We start from the raw sequence: 20,932 nt of genomic DNA on the forward strand, positions 1-20,932 counted from the left end.
GTCAGGCGAATATGGCAGATGTGAGATGGCAATAACAGAATGTCTGCCCAGATACTCAGTAACAGATAAAGCAGTATGGGAACTTGCATTGTCATGCACTATGAAACAGTGCTGAAAATGCCATAAGTAAAGGTGGTGATGTTGAATTGCATTTCTCAAACATTTCAAGACTTCAATGTAAAGAGCTTGGTTCACTGTTTGACCTGGAGGAACACTCATGCTGAACAAATCCTTTACTATCAAAGAATACAATCAACTTTGTCTTTGTTCTTGAAGGATATCATTTGACTTTACCTTTTTTCGAGGTTGGTGATCCAGACTCTACCATTTAGCACTTTGATGCTTCGTGTAATGGCCATACTGGTAGCACCAACTTTCATCCCCAGCAATGATCATCGACACAAATGTAGGATCATGTCTGGCTCTATCCAGTAATTCTGCAGAAATTCTTCATCTTTCCCCTTCCTGTTCATCTGTTACTGTGTGAGGGTCGAGTTATGCATCAAGTTTCCATTTTCCTAAATCTTCATTTAAAATATTGTGGCACACTTTACAATTCAAATTAAGTTCTTCTGATGTCACACACATGGTTACATGATGGTTTTCTTGTAATAATGGACTTGCATGCTCCACACTTGCATCGATATGTGTTGTAGATGGGCGAACACCTCTGGGATCATTTTGCACTGAATCTCTGCTTTCACAAAACTTTTTGTACAAATCAAAAACATGACTTCTTAAAAGCGACTCACATGCATATTCTTGCTTAATCATTGTTCACATTTCACTAGGAGATTTCCCGAGCTCAATGCATAACTTAATGCTCATTCTTTGCTCACAGTCAGCATTCATTGTGTCACCGTAATTAATGCCACCAAGAATCCAAACAGTGTTTTGCAAAGCACAGCCCTGCCACCTAGTGAGTTTGTGCGGAAACATGGCTAAGGTCATTTCAGGGACCACAAAAACATTTTTCCTCAATGAGATTTTCACTCTGCAGTGGAGTGAACTCTGGACCTTTGCCCTTCGCAGGCAAGTGCTCTACTAACTGAGCTACCCAAGCATGACTCACACCCCTTCCTCAGAGCTTTAGTTCTGCCAGTACCTCTTCTCCTACCTTCAAAACTTTACAGAAGCTATCCTGCGAACCTTAACTTGCCCTCTTGAAAGAAAGGATATTGCGAAGACATGGCTTAGCCACAGCCTGGGGGATGTTTCCAGAATGAGATTTTCACTCTGCAGGGGAGTGTGCGCTGATATGAAACTTCCTGGCAGATTAAAACTGTGTGCCGGACCGAGACTCAAACTCGAGACCTTTGCCTTTTGCGGGCAAGTGCTCTACCAACTGAGCTACCCAAGCACGACTCACACCCCGTCAGGTCCCGAGTTCGAGTCTTGGTCCAACACAAAGTTTTAATCTGCCAGGAAGTTTCATACCAGCACACACTCCACTGCAGAGTGAAAATCTCATTCTGGAAACATCCCCCAGGCTGTGGCTAAGCCATTGTCTCCGCAATATCCTTTCTTTCAGGAGTGCTAGTTCTGCAAGGTTCGCAGGAGAGCTTCTGTAAAGTCAGGAAGGTAGGAGACGAGATACTGGCAGAACCAAAGCTGTGAGGACAGGGCGTGAGCCGTGCTTGGGTCGCTCAGTTGGTAGAGCACTTGCCCACGAAGAGCAAAGGTCCTGAGTTCGAGTCTCGGTCCGGCGCACACACATACGACCAAACTGTGTGTGTGTGTGTGTGTGTGTGTGTGTGTGTGTGTGTGTCATACTGAAATGACGCTAGGTCGCTAGGTTATGTTCCTGCTTGTATTTTATAAATTCTGTAGGAGGTATTCATTGGGGCTGATATGATGTTGTGGTCGCAGTCAGTGATCAACTTCAACTCAGATGTGGCAGAGAGACCTCAATGTCATAAGTCACTCCAAAAAATACTTTGTGCAGATGCTTTCCTTGTATGATATTCACAAGATACAGAAAAACAAATGTCACCTGAATATTCCATATTGCGAGTCATTTGCGATGATTTGCCTTGGTACGGTTCATTGTATCAAAGCACAGCAATAAACTGCCCCTCAAGTCTCTGACAGTTTACTGACGTAGGCTAGACCAATATATACTACTTAGGGGAAGGGGAAAAGGGGGGGGGGGGGGAATTAGAACACCTGGGAAGATGATATTGATCCTGCCTCGATGCTCGATGATGACATATATGGGGGATGGCATACGTGCTGATAATGGTTTTGAGCGTCAGCCAACAGTTAGCATAGCGGCATTATTACCAGAGCGCTATCTGTGTCTACCCATTAATAAGGAATGCTCAATGTCAGAAGGCTCAGCGTGGTGGAAACATATGAAGCAAGCAGGCAACCATGCCACGGAGATGCACTCACGGTTCCTACAGCCAAATGAGTGATTTTGAAAGGGGTCAAATTGTGGCCTCCTGAGTGGCAGGATGGTCCTTTCGGAGAATTGCTGCATTAGTTGTGTAACAGTGGTTTAGTGAACACTCCCACAAATGTAGACAAGGTTCTGGATGTCCATACAGCACAGAGCGCCCCCCCCCCCCCCCCCCCCCCCGAGATCATCATATTTTAAGAACAGCAGTGGCAGATCGTACAAAAAATGAAATGATCATACGGCATTGTTGGCCGGGAGACCCTATGCGGGGTGTTCGGCCGCCGGAATTGCAAGTCCTTTTTAACTGACACCACTTCGGCGCCTTGCAAGTCAATGATGATGAAAGACACACAACATCCAGTTATCACGAGACCGAGGAAATCCCTGACCCCGCCGGGAATCAAACCCAGGACCCGGGGTGTGCGGGAAGCAAGAACGCTACCGCAAGACCATGAGCCATGGACGCAGTTCGTACAGCTACCACAGCACAGATAAGAGAGCTTGTGAGACTACACATGACAACAGGAACTCTTGAAAACTGGTTATTAGCAGAGGGACTATGGTCACATACATATTTAACTGATGCCATCTGCAGATTACTTTGAAGATGGAATGGCACACTGCCTGCACGCAAGTGGTGTCTGCATGTATGACATAGACCCTGTTAATCACTGTCTCATAAAGTGCATTCATCCTGGACTGACTGGCCCCACCATAGACCTTATGGTCTGTGCTGCATTCAAATGTTACAACTTTGGGATTTCTGGAGGTGACACTAACCAGTGTTTGGTATGTGGAGAATTTTGTTAGACTCGTCCTTACAACAGGAAGCAGATGTGTTGTTCCATTGGGCTAGTGCTCACCCTCACTCTGCCTGTGAAGCTCAGTGTGCTAGGCAAAGTACAGCAACTTCCCTGGCCAGCACTATCTCCAATTGAGCAAGTGAGGGATATGATGGTGCGAGATGTGACCCATACAACTCGCCAACCAACAGCTCTTACAGAACTATGTGAACATGTCAAGCAGGTGTGGCATAACGTATTCCAGGACAGTATTCACCATCTGCACAATCGACTAGATGCCAGAATCAGTGCTTGCATTGCTGCCCGTGGAGACTACATCACTTACTAATAGGGGGTTGCAGCATGCGTAGATACCTGGTACCTCAGAACTGCTTGTACTATTGATCTGTAAACGTAATCATTTCAAGTACTCCATATGCACTGTTGCAACAATAAATCTTGAGTGAATTGTAAAGCTTTAAAAGGATGTACTAATTGTTTTTCCAGCAGTGTGCGTGTATGTGTAATATTTTACATGCTAATTAGAGATACATCCATTCATTATCAAACAATAATAATAATAATAGTAATAGTAATAATAATCTGCATTGCAATGTTTGACAAGTTGGAAATTTGAGTCAGTCAGGGACAGTATCCACATGATATTGCAGTGTCCGAATTCCGATGCAAAGTTCCTTCAGCAATGCATGCATGTCTGAAAGAGCAAGCACTTCAGCGACTACAGTCATTATGAAAGACATGAAATGTATTCGCAATTACAGATATGGACTATCATCAGCTTATAATGGAATGATGAAAATGAAAATTTGTGCCAGTCTGGGATCAAATCCAGATTAGCGATAAGTGGGAAATCTTGATTCGAGTCCCAGTGTGGCACAAATTTTCATTGTTGTCATTCCTTTATACAGCTGATGGTAGTCCATATTCACAACTATGAACACATTTTGCATCAGTATCCATACGGTCAATGTGGTTAAGGCAACTGCTCATGAGAAGTGGTAAACCAGGCCCTGTGTGCCTAACTGTCACAATTTCCAATCCATCTTTTCCCTTTCCTTTCCCTTCCTACATTTTATGTTTACAAACCCAAAACAATGGTGTTAGTAACACCTTTTCCACCTTACTCAAAGTATTACTATACATGATCAAATGGAGCATATCCTAAAGCAACACTGAGCTATAATCCCATAATTGAGAAAAATAATGAAATCTGATTTGATATACCTGCATGCCGATGGAAGATGGCAGAACAGTCCTAAGTTAATGAGTAAACTTTGTTTAATAATAGTTAACTTCTACCCACGTGATATAGCTGAAACTACACAACCAAACATGAGATTGAAAGCACATGATATTTAATTTACAATACCACTTCAATTTTGTCTGAATTGTCTCTAAAAACATATAATTATCATACAGGGCATTAACAAGCATATTGTGAGGTAGTGTACTCACGGATTTGTATAGCAAGTCCTGTACACACAAACAGGGTTGTTGATCCTTCACCTGTGACACCATAGGCAATCAAACTAATGACAACCACTATCATTCCCACAAACACAACTCCAATCCAAGGCGCAAGCAGTTGACGCACTTGCTGCAACAGAGTTGTTAAAAATGCAAGTATTATTATTACAAATAATATTTAGAAGAAAGACTGAAGAAAGCTATTGTAAGATCCTGTTTTTACACTTTTCAGTGGAAAGACCCAAAAAAGTGAAAAATGCAGGAAAGTGTAAAATACTGGGAAGCATAGGAAACACAACAAGCAAAAATGAATAAATTACTATTACTGCCAATCTGTTTATGTTGTTCAATATGAAGTTAAAACAATTTAAATTTTGGCTAATACAAAAATCTGAAATAATTAATTGATTTTGTTTCTTCTTAACAGCACATAGCTCAACTTCTCTCTTCACGGTATACAAAGCATCAATCGCAAAGGCAGTGGCCAAGTGATGACACACACACACACACACACACACACACACACACAACAAACATGCATGCATGCATATTCCCCTCTTCATTCTGATCATGTCCGGCAGTGTAAATAAAACATGGAAGCAAAAGTTTTTCGTTAAACCACATTAGAAAGATATTAGTGTTATAATGTGAGACTTATTATTGATAATCATTATAAAATTACAGTAATTATAACTAGAAACACAATATTGGTTAAAACACTTAAGATTGCAGTCTTCGTAAAGAGAGAACGATAGGCATGAAATGACAGATTGTTGCTAATGAGGAGGATACTCGGCTCAGGGACATCCTGAGTGAGAAAGAGGGTGGAAATTGTTGTCTTGTTATGAAGCATCTAGAGGAGGAATGTTTGTCTGATGTCAGGTCGTACCACCCGAGGACTGCGCACTTATTATGAATTAGAATATTTGATGCAGAAGTAAAAACAATTTGTGAAAGCCCATTATAGAGACAGCTGTCTCCAAAAGTGGTGTTTATTTGTGTTAATGACTGTAAATAAAATTAAAGCTGTTGCAGTACAACACAATTAGCAGAAGGAAGGTTGTTGCTGGATATCGCTAAGGCAGGGACTCAGCATACCTTCCCATCCTTCCAAAAACTGCAAACCTATAATACAGGCTGCTATAACACAACAAACTAACAATGAAAATCTCGCTTACTGCACTAATTCTACATTACATGGTCAATAACTCTGCAGATAGTCTGCATTTTCTGCTTTATTCAAACGCTGACTTTGAGCAGGAATATGATCCACTTTTAGCCAAAATCTGTATGAAAATGAATGTTAAAGTTTGTGATGTCAAAGAAAACTTAAAATGCAGGAAATGTTTTAACACACAATCGTTAATGATAGGAAAGCATTGTATTGAGATGACAGTACTTCTGTTGGAACCGACAAAAATGAAAATCAAAAGTGAGTAAATGTAAAATGCAGAAATGTAAAAATGGGGTTTTACTTAATTCATAGTTGCAAATATGAATAACAACCAGCTGTAGAAAGGAATGATGACAATGAAAACTTGTGCCAGACCAGGAACTGAACATGAATTTCCCACTTTATGTGAGCAGCTCACTTAACGGATCTGGCTATCTATGCACGACTCGCGGCCAGACCCAAACTTCCACATATAACTGTTCCCACGACACAACCTATACTTGTAAATACATTATGCAGTTCCTGTACAGAGGTGTTGTTGTTGTGGTCTTCGGTCCTGAGACTGGTTCGATGCAGCTCTCCATGCTACCCTATCCTCTGCAAGCTTCTTCATCTCCCAGTACTTACTGCAACCTACATCCTTCTGAATCTGCTTAGTGTACTCATCTCTTGGTCTCCTCCTGCGATTTTTTACCCCCCCCCCCCCCCCCCACGCTGCCCTCCAATGCTAAATTATTGATCCCTTGATGCCTCAGAACATTTCCTACCAACCAATCCCTTCTTCTAGTCAAGTTGGGCCACAAATTTCTCTTCTCCCCATTTCTTTTCAGTGCTTCCTCATTAGTTATGTGCTCTATCCATCTAATCTTCATCATTCTTCTGTAGCACCACATTTAGAAACCTTCTATTCTCTTCTTGTCTAAACTATTTATTGTCCATGTTTCACATCCATACATGGCTACACTCCATACAAATACTTTCAGAAATGACTTCCTGACACTTAAATCTATACTCGATGTTAACAAATATATCTTCTTCAGAAACGCTTTCCTTGCCATTTCCAGTCTATATTTTATGTCTTCTGTACTTTGAACATCTTCAGTTATTTTGCTCCCCAAATAGCAAAACTTCTTTACTACTTTAAGTGTCTCATTTCCTAATCTAATTAACTCAGCATTCCCCAATTTAATTTGATTATGTTCGATTATCCTTGTTTCGCTATTGTTAATGTTCATCTTATATCCTCCTTTCAAGACACTGTCCATTCCATTCAACTGCTCTTCCAAGTCCTTTGCTGTCTCTGACAGAATTACAATGTCATCGGCGAACCTCAAAGTTTTTATTTCTTTTCCATGGAATTTAATACCTACTCCAAATATTTCTTTTGTTTCCTTTACTGCTTACTCAATATGCAGATTAAATAACATCAGGGAAAGGCTACAACTCTGTCTCACTCCCTTCTCAACCACTGCTTCCCTTTCATGCCCCTCAACTCTTATAACTGCCATCCGGTTTCTGTAAAAATTGTAAATAGCCTTTCGCTCCTTTTATTTTATCCCAGCTACCTTTAGAATTTGAAAGAGAGTATTCCAGTCAACATCGTCAAAAGCTTTCTCTAAGTCTACAAATGCTAGAAACATAGGTTTGCCTTAGAAATGTAGGTTTGCCTTTCCTTAATCTTTCTTCTAAGATAAGTCGTAAGGTCAGTATTGCCTCACATGTTCCAACATTTCTACGGAATCAAAACTGATCTTCGCCGAGGTTGGCTTCTACCAGTTTTTCCATTCGTTGTAAGGAATTTGTGTTAGTATGACTTATTAAATTGATAGTTCGGTAATTTTCACATCTGTCAACACCTGCTTTCTTTGGGATTGGAATTATTATATTCTTCTTGAAGTCTGAGGGTATTTCACCTGCCTCACACATCTTGCTCACCAGATGGTAGATTTTTGTCAGGACTGGCTCTCCCAAGGCTGTCAGTAGTTCTATTGGAATGTTGTCTACTCCTGGGGCTTTGTTTCGACTCAGGTCTTTCAGTGCCCTGTCAAACTCTTCACGCAGTATCATATCTCCCCTTTCATCTTCATCTACATCTACATCCTCTTCCATTCCCATAACATTGTCCTCAAGTACATCACCCTTGTATAGCCCCTCTATATACTCCTTCCACCTTTCCGCTTTCCCTTCTTTGTTTAGAACTGGGTTTTCATCTGAGCTCTTGATATTCATACAAGTGGTTCTCTTCTCTCCAAAGGTCTCTTTAATTTTCCTGTAGGCAGCATCTATCTTACCCCTGGTGAGACAAGCCTCTACATCCTTACATTTGTCCTCTAGCCATCCCTGCTTAGCCATTTTGCACTTCGTGTCGATCTCATTTTTGAGAAATTTGTATTCCTTTTTGCCTGCTTCATTTACTGCATTTTTATATTTTCTCCTTTCATCAATCAAGCTCAATACTTCTTCTGTTACCCAAGGATTTCTAGCAGCCCTCGTCTTTTTACCTACTTGATCCTCTGCTGCCTTCACTACTTCATCTCTCAAAGCTACCCATTCTTCTTTTACTGTACTTCTTTCCCCCATTCCTGTCAATTGTTCCATTATGCTCTCCCTGAAACTCTGTACAACCTCTGGCTTAGTCAGCTTATCCAGGTCCCATCTCCTTAAATTCCCAATTTTTGCAGTTTCTTCAGTTTTAATCTACAGTTCATAACCAAGAGATTGTGGTCAGAGTCCACATCTGCCCCTGGTAATGTCTTACAATTTAAAACCTGGTTCCTAAATCTCTGTCTTACCATTATATAATCTATCTCATACCTTCTAGTATCTCCAGGATTCTTCCATGTATACAACCTCCTCTCGTGCTTCTTGAACCAAGTTATGCTCAGTACAAAATTCTACCAGACGGCTTCCAATTTCATTTATTACCCCCAATCCGTATTCACTTACTACGTTTCCTTCTCTCCCCTTTTCCTACTCTTGAATTCCAGTCACCAATGACTATTAAATTTTCGTCTCCCTTCACTATCTGAATAATTTCTTTTATCTCATCATACATTTCAACAATTTCTTCGTCATCTGCAGAGCTAGTTGGCATATAAGCTTGTACTACTGTAGTAGGTGTGGGCTTCATGTCTATCTTGGCCACAGTAAAGTGTTCACTATGCTGTTTGTGGTAGCTTACCCGCACTCCTATTTTTTTTATTCATTATTAAACCTACTCCTGCATTACCCCTATTTGATTTTGTATTTATAACACTGTATTCACCTGACCAAAAGTCTTGTTCCTCCTGCCACCGAACTTCACTAATTCCCACTTTATCTAACTTTAACCTATCCATTTCCCTTTTCAAATTTTCTAACCTACCTGCCCAATTAAGGGGTTTGACATTCCATGCTCCGATTTGTAGAACACCAGTTTTGTTTCTCCTGATAACGGCGTCCTCCTGACTAGTCTCTGCCCGGAGATCTGAATGGTGGACTATTTTACCTCCAGAATATTTTACCCAAGAGGACGCGATCATCATTTAACCATACAGTAAAGCTGTTTAGAGGAGAAAATTTTAATTTAAAGTCATTGCCTACTACTGGCTGATGAATACAGTGGTGCAGTGCCATGTTGTTAACAAGGACAATTCAATGCTCCACTGGACATGCGTGCAAGTCCTAGAAAACAGGCACTGCGGCAACTAGAAATATGTGAAATGTATTTTCAGTTATGAATGCAAACAACCATCAGCTGTATTGGGGAATTATGACAATGAAAATTTTTGCCAGACCAGGACTCAAACCCAGATTTCCTGCTTTACATGAGGAGTCACCTTAACTGCTTTGGGTATCCATGTACAACTTATGGCTAGACCCAAACTTCCATATGTCACTGTTCCTGCATCACAACTTGTACTCGTACACCCATGAGGGTATTACACAATGTGCGTATGAGTATACAGGTTGTGATGCAGGAATGACAACATATGGAAGTTTGAGTCTGGCTGTGAAAAAGTTGGAAATCCTGGTTTGAGTCCCGATGTGGCACAAATTTTTGCTGTCATATTTCCCTTATACAGATGATGGTCATTCACATTTGCAACTGCAAATTACATTTCATGTATTTCATAATGGCTGTAGTTGCTGCAGTGCCTATTCCTTCAGATGCGCATGTGTGTTCGTATGAACACTGCATCATTCTTGTTAAGACACTGCATTTACAGCATTTGTAGATTATTAAAAAAAGCAATGATAATGCTGACTAGAATATACTCTTCAAAATTCTAAATCTATCAGGGATAAATACAGGTATTTAAAGGTTATTTATAAATTGTACAGAAAATAGACTGCAGCCAAAGAGTCAAAGAACACAAAAGGCAAGCAGCAGATGAGAAGGGACTGAGAGGGGTTGTCGCTTGTCTCTCATGTTATTCATTCTACACACCGAGCAGTCAGTAAAGGAAACCGAAGAGAAGTTTGGAAATGGAGGTTGAGGAGAAGAAATATAGAGTTTGAGGTTTCCCGATAACATAGTAATAGAACTCATTGTGAGGCCTCAAAGAATTGTCAATTTGGCAATGGAAGGGAAAAATTGTAGAGGGAGACCAAGGCATGAATACAGTAATCAGGACCTCATGGACATAGGCTGCAGTACTTACGTAGAGATGAAGGAGATAGCTGATTGTGGAGAGCTAAATCAAATCTGTCTTTGAGCTGAAGACCAAAACAACAACAAACTTTGAATATAAAATTCCAGATAAAATACAAGCACAAAAATTTAATGGATTTGTCTGATTAGCAATTAATGTCGTGTTTCTTTTTGGATAACCAATGATAATTTATGTGGCTCTCGTTAGTGTGTGTGTGTGTGTGTGTGTGTGTGTGTGTGTGTGTGTGTGTGTGTTTGTTGTCTAATGACAGCAGTCAGTTGCGTAAATGATGAGACATTTCCGTTACACTTTATATCACTATGTATGTCCTCTATCTACTTCTAGGTGTAGTCTTTATTTGAAATAGCTGTCTGTTTTTCATCGTAAACTGTCCTTTGACAGACATATTCCTTGTCTTAAAGTCAGGTTGATAAAAATGAGTATTCCTGTTTTAAAACTTTGCATGTAATTATCCTTCATTCTTTTAATTGAAAGTATAATCTGTGCACATAGAAGTATGTGGAAGGTAAACAGAATGTGAAACTTCTCAACACATTAAAACAATGCTAGACTGAGAAGAATGACCCTTACCAATTTAAGTTCACGTCTGACACGCAGTTTTAATCAGATAAGAAGTTTTCACAATAGTGTACACTCCACTGTTGAATGAAAGTGTCATTCAGAAATGTTGTTTGGTTTGTTGATTTGGGGGAGGTCATCGGTCCCATCGGATTAGGGAAGGATGGGAAGGAAGTCGGCCATGCACTTTCAAAGAAACCATCCTGAAGCAATTTAGGGATATCACAGAAAACCTAAATCAGGATGGTCAGATGCGGGTTTGAACCGTCATTCTCCCGAATCCGAGTCCAGTGTGCTAACCACTGTGCCACCTCACTTGGTATTCAGAAATGGATATTCTTATCCATTATGGCAACTTAGAGATGCTATATTTCCTGAAGATAATAAGACACTGTGCATTTATCAATAAATGAGAGCTACATTAATTTAAATCAACTTATTCAAGTAGTACAGTCAAACTCAATAGCAGAAATGGGAACAAACAAAATCTCCAACAAATATAACATTTTGCATTATAGCTTGACAAAAAGAGTACATTTTAATATGATAATGGACAATCTTGAGTGAAATACAAACAACGGCATGAACAAAGAAAATCACTTGCTATGCAGAGGAAGTATTCAGCAGCTGATAAATATACAAATAAGAAACTGGACACTGCAACTCAGCTATTGATATTGCACCCTTCTTCAGTAAGAAACATACTACATCATTTTTTGTGCACACCAATAACTACATACTGATACACGGCTACTCCACAATTGAAAAGAGATGTTCAAATAAATTCACAGTAAAGCCACAAGCAAACACTAAGTAGTTATCACATGGGACATGGCCTTCAGTGAGCACCTAATTGATGTGGTTTCCAAACTAGTCATTCACTAGAACAGTTACAAGATAGAAGCAAACATGATTGGCAGAAAGTTAAAGACCACTGAAGATTTGAAGGGATTCACTATCATGAAATTATTTTTGAGCACTCAATGGCATATGATTCCTTAATATTATGTTACTGGTATACTAGTAAAATATTTACATACACTAGCATAGATAGATTAGTGAGTGTGATGATCCAGTTCAACCAAGGAATCCGTGTCATGTGGTTTGTTGTTCCTTGTGCACTGGTCAGTCTTCTTACAACAGCAAGACAAGCCACACATGTTATCAAAGGTCTTGTACCAGTACATCAAAACATGATGACACAAGCTGCCTCTAACACTTGTAACAGATGGCAGTGCATGCACAGTCTCATACTTGCAAACTCTGCTTCAAAACATCCATAAATTACACAGGCAAAATAGAGCTGAGTAGTCTTTTGCATTAATAACTTCTCCAATTTATATCAGAAGCACCAAATTACAAATAATAAAAAAAAAAAGGATTACAAGTTATAAGAATACAAAAGACAAATACACTTACAACAAACAACAGAAAAAAGAGAGTATGTATGTAAAAAACAGAACATATTAGTCAGACTAGTTTAGTCCACACCTGCATTAGGAGTTGCTGAATGGAGTCTATGAGGCTGCACTACTTGAGGCAGGTTGGGCATGACTATGTGTTGTGTTGTCTGGACATTGCCATAATTGCACAAATTAAATGGTTTTGCGGATTTGTTTTGGATCCTGGTCCTGTCTGCAGGAAGGCAATAGACAAGGTATAAATGTCTCTGCACATGTTAATGAGGGTGCTGAAGTGTGAGAGTAAGAATACAAAGAAGGATGCCTATACATTACTTGGTAGATGCCAACTGGAGTACACGATAGGAATATGGAATCCCCTGCAAAGACACCTGTCTAAGGAGACAGAACAAGTATCAATCGAAGGCAGCCAAACAGTTAATGGGATAGTACAGAAGAACAAGTAATATCACAGAAATGATAAGGAAACTGCAATGGAACAGCCTTTCACAAAAAAGGGAGACTCAGACACACATATAAGCATTAGCACCGATGGTAAGATATAGGACATAGGTTGATCACGGATAGGGTACACAATGTTTCTAATCCCAGTTGTCCTCTAGCATAAATGCAGACATTATCCACACACTGCAGTATGATGGTGGCTGAAATAACATTTATACGTCTCTCGTGTAAGTTATAAACAATAATGGGGTTTTTATGATGCAATAAACGTATTCCAAAACTGAAAGTCTCTGGAAGACCTAATGACGTCAGTTTTTGTTGTAAGATTGGTACCAGTACATGATCACAGGCCCCAGTGATATCTGAGAACAATGCTGTCACTTTGTTTCCTTTTTTTCCAGTCTCTAGTTACATCTGCATATAATAATGTTAAACTATCTGAAGTAACATTTCCTCTACAAAACCCAAATTGTGTTTGGACGAACAGTCTATTTGATACCATCCACCAGTTTAATCATTGTATGACTGTTCTTACTGGAGTATTTCTGATACACAGGGACAAAGCAGTTGATTGTTATTTGACAATGGAATATCCATGATGGAATAATGACAAAATTATGGAGAGGATAGGTTGCTATTCACCATATAGCTGAAATGCTGAGTTTGCAGATAGGTGAAGAAAAACACAGTCAAACAAGTAATCTTTCAGCCAAAAAGGCTGTAATCAGAATTAAACATCATACACTCACACAAACACAACTCGTACACACAAGACCGCAGACTTTGGCTGCCGAGGCCAGACTCTGGCATCGGAAGTCAGAGACTGTGGTCATGTGTGTATGAGTTGTGTTTGTGGTATATTGTCTAATTCCAATGAAGGAATTTTTAGCCAAAAGCATACTTGTTTGACAATCTTTTTGTTGTGCCTACCAGCGACTCAACATCTCTGCTGTATGGTGAATAGCAACCGAGCTATCCTTTTCATAATATTGGGATTATTATTTGAATACTTTCCAAGTTTAATGACTGGTAGCATTATTTGTAAATTCTATCTTTGATAGCTTTTTTTTTCAAAAGGATGGATTTCATTAGAAAAGTTGAGCACTGGTCGTATAATTTTGTAACTGTTTCTTATTATTGTGCGTCGATTTCAATTAGAGTAATCTTCTTCAGTGATTAAATAAAATAAAAAAAATATAAGGTCAAACATAAATGAGCAATGCAAAAACATATGTCCCAATTTCCAATAGAGAACATTGAGTTTCACAAGGTAACATTCATACCAAGACTAAGTCCAGTGGACTCATATAATCATACACCAAATATAACTTCAAACATGGGTGTTTACAGTGAAGAGCCTGCCAACTAGCAGGTAATATTCAAATTGAGCCAGCTGCTTACAAAAACCTATTACAGATGGCAGGCCTATTAGGAATAAGGGGCATAGCAAATATGTGCTTAGAATCATATCTCAAAGATAAAAGCAGGAAGTAGTAGTAGATAGTACTGACGACATCCATATTGGGCTGGTTTCTTCTAATTGGAGAGCCATTAAATGTGGAGTGCTCCAAGGATTCAGTCTTGGTCCTTTACTGTTCCTCACATTTATAAGTGACCTGGCTTTGTGTATAAAACTACAGTACTTTTTTTACAAGTTTTGCAGATGACACCAACATTATGATTGATGGTCATAATGTGAAGATCTTCATGGATCTGTTAAGAATAATCTTATTGATTTAATGAAATGGTTTAGCATCAACGGGCCCTTGTTGAACTTCAATAAGACTAACTATATTCAATTCACTAAAACTGCAAAAACTAAGGACGAGTTAACTGTGAAGTGTGGCACAGAAACAACAGAAGAGTTGAAACAACCATGTTTTTTGGTACTGTAATTGACTACAGAGTAAACTGGTCTCATCATATAATAAATCTTCAGAAGAGACTCTAGCATAATATGGATATTTCCATTCTCTTATAACATATGATATTATATTTTGGGAAAACCAAACACTAGCAAAGAAAATTCTCTTGGCCCAAAAACGTGCTGTAAGAATAATGAGCTTCATAGTCTCTAGATGTAGTTGTAGAACCCTTTTTCCGGAAACAAGAAAATTTTTACTGTTAGTTCCCAGTACATATTTCCTCTTATGTGTCTCATCAGCAAAAATAGAGTTTTGTAAAAAAAAAAAAAGAAAAAAAAAAGTGAATACCATGGATACAGTACTAGGACAAAGTACAATTTCCAGAATGATTGTAAAAACATGACTATGGTGCAAAAGTTCTTAGTGTTGTCCCTCCAGATATTAAAAGTGAATTTGGTAAACATTCCTCTTTTAGGGAACATCAGAAGCAATTTCTATTGGAAAGCTCATTCTAGAGTTTGGGAGAGTTTTCTTAGCAACAATGAAAAAACCTAATAGATCTGTGGACCAGAAATTGTGAGTGCGATATACCATAGTGTAAGTTTGAGCCATGATGTAGATATCATACTCATGAAAAAATCAAACAATGGAAAATCAAGGATGGGATGACAAAATATTATGAAAAGGAAATTTGCCACTCACCATATAGTGAAGATGCTGAGTCACAGATAGGCACAACAAAAGACTGTCACAAATAAGTTTTCAGCCAACAAGGCCTTTGTCAAAAATAGATGCCTACCTTCAACAAAGGCCTCATTGGCCAAAAGCTTTTTTGTGGCAGTCTTTTGTTGTGCGTATCTGTGACACAGCAACTCCACTATAATGGTGAGCAGTAACTTTCCTTTTCATTATATTGTTACCATACTTATGTGATATTCATAGTTATTTTCATTGGTTTTGTGTTTGTTTTTCACTCTGTGTGTCTAATGTTTGCTGTAATCTGTCATTCTTACCAGATACGTATAATGCAAACAAGGAGTATTACTTCTGTATGATTGACTGCTTTTATAATACCTAAGTACAGATTGTTTACTGACACACACTATATCCTTGTGTGTTTATCACAGGTGGATTGGCGGAGTAAGAAATAAATAAATAAACAGCTAAGTTCCATGTTTGTGGTGGATGCCATCAACAACCTCTTCATTGAATAGATTTATGATACAGAGTTTTTATTTGTACATTAGAATACAGTGGGTTGGACAGAGATTTATATTAAATATAATACAGAATTGTAGCATTAAATATACATTGCCATAAAAATGTAGTGCAAGATAATATGAAAGCTACTAGTGCTAACTTGGTTGTTGGATGGATTTACAGACAATTTTGAATTGCCTGTGTACCAAAAGAATAGACTTTTCTATATATATATATTTGTTAATGAAACCATGTTATCATTAGGAAAACTGTAGCAGACATTTAAAATACACTTATTTCTCATTAAAAACTCTTGTCCTCCTGGTACTGAAAGCTAAAACAAGATCACAGAACTATGCCCTGTGGTGTATCAAATCCAAATACATCTATTTCAATATAAACTGTATGGAAAAATATTCTTATATTAAGAGCAACTATCATGGCACTATATAAGCACACAGTGAAAGATGTGTTGAAATCTTCCTGGGAGACTGAAGGATGTCTCATTTTTCAACTTGGAGAGACAGTCAGCCCACGCAGAACTCTCAAAAATGGCTGCTCTTCAGCCTCATGACTGACTGAGTAGGAAACTGTGAAGTGATTTTTGCCTGAAGAATTTCTCTATTTCTTCAAGGTCATTGAGATATCAGCCCTTAGCCTCTCTATGCAAGCTGATTAAGCTGTGACGTTAAATCCGGAGGAGTGGGGCTTGTGGCAATCAAAAATTGCCTGTTAGTGTCCTGCTCGATGAGCAGATGATGATAAAAACAACCTATTTTTGAGAGTTCTTCATGGGCTAGGTCTCACCAAGTTAAAAAATGAGATGTTGATCAGTCTCTCAGGAAGATGTTATCATAACTTTGGGTGAGCACTTATATAGTGCAATGACAGTTGCTCACAATATGAGAACATTTATCATACAGCTTTGTGTGTTTTATTTCATTTTAGTACTGAAATTGATAAGTAATAATAAAAAAAACCATTTCAATTTTCCTCTTTCGCCTCAATGGTAATCTTCATCTTGCTACTGCCTTTGAGAATCAACATTCTAACAGAATATTACATGACTTCTATCTGTGAGCACTATTTTATGTCTTGGTATAGAGCTGTGTGCATCATCATTAACTATATGAGTGCTTTATTACAGCATTCTTGACCAGAAAGTTTCAGATCAGTACCTTTTACTCTTTCTAACAAAGTATTCCTGAATTTCTGCTAGTCAGTTTCTTTTATGTTTCAGCTGTTGTTTCTGTAATATTCATGGAGTAAAGTCATCTCATTTTTTATTTTTTATTTCTACGATTATAGCATAATGGTTTGATTCTAACTCTCCCCATTCTGCCACACTTTTAAAACGCTGAAGTGATTGTGATCTAATGCATTTGGTCTTTTGTCTACAGTTGGAATTACCACTGGTGATCCATCATAACAATTAACAAACTAGCTGCAGTAATATTTCCATACAGTAAGGTGAGCACTGAAGTCACATATGCATATGTAGTTTGCAAATAATGTAGTCTGCAAATATTGAATCTGGTCTCAGCTGCAAGGGACTGATCATGTTTGTGTGAGTTGCGTTTGCATGAATGGGTGAATATATGTTGTCTATTTTAGACAGGGCTTTGTTGGCCAAAAGCTTCCTTTCAACAGTCTTATTGTTGTGCCTATTTGTGACTCAGCATCTCCACTAAATGATGGGCAGCAACTATCCTTTTTATAATATTGTTACGCTCCATCCAGGATTTTCCATTGTTTGCAAATAATGTACAGTAGCTGTAATTTATTGATTAGATTTCTTCACTGTTTTTAGTATATTCTTATGTTTGGCCATTTTATGTAAAAATAATATAATGAGGGGATTTATTTGGAGTTAACAGTTGTCTTAAAATAGTATTCAAATGGGGTCTCTGATGTGGAAAAGCATTTCTTAGAAAGGATGTTGCTCCTCCTCCTTCACCATGTGTTCGACATCTCTAATGACATTGAAATTTTTAAAATAAACTTTGGCCTGAGAAATGTTTCCACAACCACACCTATTACTATTTGATCATCTGTTACCTCTTGTGGAAAACACTGTCAATTTGAGTTCAGGCACCCCTCTGTAATATTTTACGAGTCATTTTTATGTTGGGAGAAATGAAAATCTTATGTTGGTGGCGGATCTTGGAATTTTAATTTGAACCTCAAACAGTTGTCAAGTCAATATCATCACCTCTCTTTGCCCGTTCCAGGATCATTATGATTGAAGATATGCCACTATAGGACTGTTGTGCATCTAATTTGTTATCAGTTGGTCTGTAAGGATCAGTTCCTCTATAGGAGACCGGCAGTTCTCAACAATCTGAAGTCAACTGGCACACTGCAGATTAGCCTTTGGTTCTGCACACACTTGGCTATTGTTTTGATGCTATAACTTTGTTCATACTCAAACATGTATTACTTTTATTGGTGATATTATTTCAGCTAACAGTTTATCTTGATAAATCTCTGTCTGTACACCTCAGATTCCAACTCATTTGGATTTTTGATGGTGCGGAATATAAGCTTTTAAAATTTTCTCAATGTTTACTTTTAACTGGATGATAGAAGTGGTAGCTCCTGCATCATTTACTTCTGTTTTATAACCAGCTGCCTGCACAACAATTTTTACTCTCTAAATATTCCACGAATGGTGGTGAATCCGGGGTTCCATAAAGATCCAAGAGATTTATTTACTTATTTATTTTTATTTTTTAGCCTTATCTGTTTTCACTGGTTTGGTATCAGAATGCACCGAGACTGAAATGAGAATTTCTTAGATATTGTGGAGGGCTCAATTTCCAGGGTGTATGCCGGGACAAGGAAAACAAATTCCCGGAAATCCCGTTTAAAAAAATACACTTTTTCCCGGTCGAAAATACACTTTTTCTATGCTAAGTGACAGTAGGTTTTCCATAGATTTTCCCTCGGAACTTTAAAACTTATCAATCTTTTGAATCGTTTACGTTTTATACAATCGCGTAGAACTTCCCGGAAAAAAAGTCGCGGGAAGAGAAGTTTTGGAGAGACTTATATATATATATAGGAGAGAAATTTTGGAAAGACCTTTTCATTTGCCGCAACATATTCGCTGCATATTTTCGTATTACGAAAGTATAAATTTGAATTGCACCAAAAACAGCGCGTTAGTTTCCGGAGCGTTGAAACCGAGGTTGCGATGTCCTTTTGTAAGCCAGTCATTTCTCAAGCTACGAGACCTCGTCACCCGATCACAGCAGCTATTGAGAGCATAGGACACGTGTTAAAGTCAGCCAATAGCAAGCTCACTGGTTACGTAATGCTTTACATTAATGTACACAGTACCGTATATCTACAAGAAAAGCTAAGCTTTCACATATAATATCGGTCTCTAAGATTAGCACATTACAACAGAAGCTAAACTTTCACATGTAATATTGATCTTATTTTACATGTGTTATACTTTTAAAGTATACATCACATATATGTGCCAGAAAATGTAAATTTATGACATAAATGTCTTGGCTCAAAATTTTTGCAAATGGCTGGTTCTCAAACTGTTCAGTTTCAAACGCTCTGTGATTCAGAAATCCATCCCACTTTCTCACACGTAAAATAATTCATCTTACGTGAAAAGAAATTAAGTTTGAAAGTAACGCTTTTCTAACCACCATTCGCAATACTATTCGGTGACTGTTAGAAATAGGTTCGATTTACCAGTTGCCAGAGAGCGCCAGAAAACTGGCATTATTGTCCGTGTGCAGCTTCAGTGGTATAGGAATCCTACATGTTCGTGTATAAAGCACTAAAAGACCTTACATTCCACCATAAAAGAAACAGGGCATTTGAGTATACTCCAAAGAGCATCGGAACTTCGTAAACCATACTAAAATGCTCAAATCGGCTTGAAGTGCAAATTGGCTTTTCCAGTATCACAATGAAGTAGGTCCCATCTGATATTAAGCTTTTCAGTGTGGTTTTTAGGATGTAAATTTTCTTGATCCCAGTATGTAGTTTGCCTTTATGACACAATGATGTTCTCACCTGTTTCATATGAAGGTCAGATTTTTGCCTTGTATATCTTCATTTTTTAAATAAGATATCTGGGTGTCTATCAATATATTGTTTGATGAAAACTGATGTTTCGTTAGATAAAAATGCAAGGAAGAGGAAGAACTGACAGTTATTTGAATATGGGTCTGCTTGATTTCATATTGTTTACCCCTTCAATAATTCTTAATATTCTCTTTTGCGTCCTGAAAAGTTTAATATTTGTTGTTGCATTGCCCCAGAAGATTATGCCATATTTAATTACAGAATGCACATAGGAGTAGTATACATTTAACAGGCTGGCTTCGCTGCAACATGTTTTTAAGATCCATATCATGTAACAGGTTTTGCTTAGTTTTCTTTGCAAATATTCAATGTGTACCTCCCATTTTGTGTTGTTCTGGAGCCAGAGTCTCAGAAATTTAGTACTGTCAACACTTTCAAGAACTCTGTCCCTAAGTTCTATTTCTATGTTTGGGTGGTGTCTTCCATTTACATTAGAGAAGTTCAGTGCTACTATCTTTTCTTTGTTTATAATTAGCTTGCTATAGCTGAACCACTGTTCTACACTGTTCATTGTTTGGATAGCGGAGTCCTTTAGTTTTTCTTCTGTTTTACCACTAACAAGGAAGCTTGTATCGTCTGCAAATTGTAGGGTAGTTTGGCAGTACTTGTACATAAGATCATGACATAAAGGAGAAACAGAATGGGTCCTAATAGTGATCCTTGAGGTACACCATATTTCACATTTTCAAATCCAGAATAGTAGTACCTGATTTTGTTATGGTCAGTATATTGCACTTCAAGCACCTGTTTTCGACCACTTGAGCCACTCATTGGATATACCTCTAATTCCTAATTGGTCAAGCTTCTGCAGTAGGACATTATGGTCAATGA

General features: G+C 38.3%; 1 protein-coding gene across 2 annotated transcripts in view; it reads right to left on the bottom strand.

Annotated features, from left to right (window-relative positions):
- The window catches only part of LOC126335225 (uncharacterized), a 193,677-nt gene that overhangs the window by 19,451 nt on the left and 153,294 nt on the right, over positions 1–20,932 (bottom strand). For both annotated transcript variants that reach the window (XM_049998264.1, XM_049998263.1), the window contains one exon: positions 4,660–4,801. In XM_049998264.1, the coding sequence (XP_049854221.1) occupies positions 4,660–4,801 (142 nt within the window). The remainder of the gene's footprint in view (positions 1–4,659; positions 4,802–20,932) is intronic.

Source organism: Schistocerca gregaria, chromosome 2 (genome assembly GCF_023897955.1).
Source record: "Schistocerca gregaria isolate iqSchGreg1 chromosome 2, iqSchGreg1.2, whole genome shotgun sequence".
In the NCBI taxonomy this organism is placed as follows: domain Eukaryota; kingdom Metazoa; phylum Arthropoda; class Insecta; order Orthoptera; family Acrididae; genus Schistocerca; species Schistocerca gregaria.